This window comes from Miscanthus floridulus, chromosome 7, assembly GCF_019320115.1.
Source record: "Miscanthus floridulus cultivar M001 chromosome 7, ASM1932011v1, whole genome shotgun sequence".
NCBI classification, from domain to species: Eukaryota; Viridiplantae; Streptophyta; class Magnoliopsida; order Poales; family Poaceae; genus Miscanthus; species Miscanthus floridulus.
The window spans coordinates 75,928,178-75,930,753 of NC_089586.1; the positions used below are offsets into that span (position 1 = coordinate 75,928,178).

At 50.6% G+C, this 2,576-nt stretch overlaps 1 protein-coding gene across 1 annotated transcript; it reads right to left on the reverse strand.

The window, feature by feature from the left end:
* Window positions 1-675: 675 nt before the first annotated feature.
* LOC136463484 (pectinesterase inhibitor 8-like) lies at window positions 676-1,557 on the reverse strand. Its single transcript, XM_066462479.1, has one exon. It carries the CDS (start codon window positions 1,413-1,415, stop codon window positions 852-854), a length of 564 nt encoding a protein of 187 aa, XP_066318576.1. The 5' UTR covers window positions 1,416-1,557; the 3' UTR covers window positions 676-851.
* Between the last annotated feature and the right edge of the window lie 1,019 nt (window positions 1,558-2,576).

Consider the following 2,576-nt stretch of genomic DNA (forward strand, 5'->3'; position numbering starts at 1 on the left):
AACATATGCAACATGCAGATAAACACACTAGCAACATACGTTTGAAACAGCTAAACATACACTTGCAACATACATGTATAGCCTATGCAACATACAAATAAACACACTTGCAACATACGTCTAAAACAACTGAAACATTTAAAACATACACTTGCAACGTACATGCATAGTTATTGTAACATATGCAATACCAGATCTACTTTTGCAACATCCAGATCAAACATATGCAACATACATCTGAAACATATGAAACATACGGTTGCAACATATGCTCATCTACTTGCTGCTCCCCATGGACGCTCGTTGACACGGTGCCTGGTGCCGGCACGGAGCTCGTTGCCGGCACGGAGCTCGTTGCCACGGTGCAGAGGTTGGGCCTCGGTTGTGCGCAGCACGAGTCCGAGTGGGAGGCGCGAGGTGCGGCGGAGCGCAGCGGGAGGCGTAAGCGGTGCGAGGCGCGGACGACGTGAGACGAGAGCCGCGCACGACATGAGGCACGAAGCTCGGGTGGGGCACGCGAGGCACGAGGCCGCGGGCGCGCGAGGGGGGGGGGGGGGGGGGGCTGTCGTGTCCGTCAGCATTACCGTCTGCAAAAATGTAAGGAAAGGTGATATCTTTTTTCAATCTGAGACCGGAATAGCCAAAATAATTGGGGAGAGTGGAGAAGACGCAGAATAACAAAACTCCTTTTTTATTATTTGTACAAAGTTTTCCAAAGGTGTACAAACTTTAAAGTCTTGTCACCTGTCAACTCGATCGACCACGTTATTTATATTCTGGATGCACCAAAGTGCTCCTGTTCCCGTAATTATACAGTACTATATCCTACTACTATATAGTACAGTATTCATTCACTTGATGAGGTTCGTGATGGCGGTGCAGATATTAGCAATCCGCACGTTGTACGAGCTGTGCGGCGCCAGCGGCGACGGAACGGCGGCGGCTTTGGCGAGGGCGTCGTCGCACTGCCGCGCGAGGGACACGGCCTCCGCGACCTTCCCCTTTCCGGCGGCGTAGCGGCGGTTGTTGATCTCGTCGTCCACCTCGGCGAACGCGAACCCGACGGAGTCGTACAGCCTCCCGCACTTCTCCAGCGCCGCGCGCGTCGGGCCGTCCGCGCCGCGCGTCTTGGCGAGCAGGGCCTTGATGTCGTACACGGCGTTGTCGGCGTTGTTGACGCCCGTCAGCGCGGCCACCTTGGCGAGGCCCCAGGTGTCGGCGTCGGGGCTCTCGCGGTGCATGCCCAGCTCGGCCACGCAGAAGCCGTAGTCCACGCGCGCGTCGCTGTCCGCCGCCGCCCTGCACGTCGTCACCACCGTCGCGCTGGCGCCGCCCACGAGGCAGCCGATGAGCGCGAGCACGAAGACGACGGGGAGGAGGTACTGGACGAGCTGCCGCAGCGGCCTCGTCGTCATCGCCTTCGTCGTTGACGGAGGGGATTCTTCTTGGTGCTTTCTTTGTGTCGTGAAAGGAATGATGATCAGCTCGGGCTCCGGGTGGTTTTGCTTTAGCTGGGATGGGACAACCGGACAAGATTGGGGTGTGTGTTGCCTGTGGCGCGAGTGCGCGACTGATGGAGTGCCTCTGTCCCTTATATAGCCGCGGATCGCAAAAGCGATGCTCGTGGCCTCGTGGGCCCTATCGTATCATTTTAGCCTGTTGCTAGAATGGTGGGCTGTTCGGATCTTTTCCTTCTACGAAGGCATTGTTTAGTTCTTTTCGTAAAGTTTACTTGAATATTTAAAATATGTATGGAGTATTAAATATACACTTAAAAATAATTAATTGCATAGTTTACGACTAATTTACGAGACGAATCTTTTAAGCCTAATTAGCCCATGATTTGACAACGCAGTGCTACAGTAACACATGCGCTAATGATGTATTAGTTATGCTTAATAAATTCGTCTCGTAGCTGTAATTTATTTTTTATTAGTATCCGAACACCCCATGTAACATCCACATATGATATCCAATGTAACACCTCAAAACTTTACACTGTATTTAAAAAGACATAGGCCCGTCAAGCCTACATACAGCCTATAAAAAATCAATCACGATTCAAGAAGGCCAGAGTACTATGACTGTGAGGACCATGCTCGTTTTTTTTATATAAGGTAGGACCCATGCTCGTTGCACGTCCATCTTAGCGGCTCGGATAATAGGTAGGGATGGAATAAACTAAGAGTGTTTTTTAAGCACAATTGTAAGGTGCGGCTAATGAACCTCTCCTTCAAAGACTATAAGCTCCCCTTGGAGATAATCTTGTCTGTGATAAGAAGTACCCGTGGTTACCACCACCCCTGGATGGATAAAACTAAATGTGGACGCCAGCTATGATCACATCAAAAGACAGGCAGGGACAGGTTTTGTCGCTAGAAATCACCAAGGTGATGTCGTCTTTTCATATTGGTCATGTGACAAGTTCTATGGATCGGTCGAAGAGGAAGAATGCTTAGCGGCGTTGTCCGTAACACGCAAAGCCCTTCTATCCACCATGGGGCCTATTTGTCTGGAATCAAATTGTCTAAATGTTGTCCAAGCTCTCACAGATAGTAACTTAAACCGGTCTATGA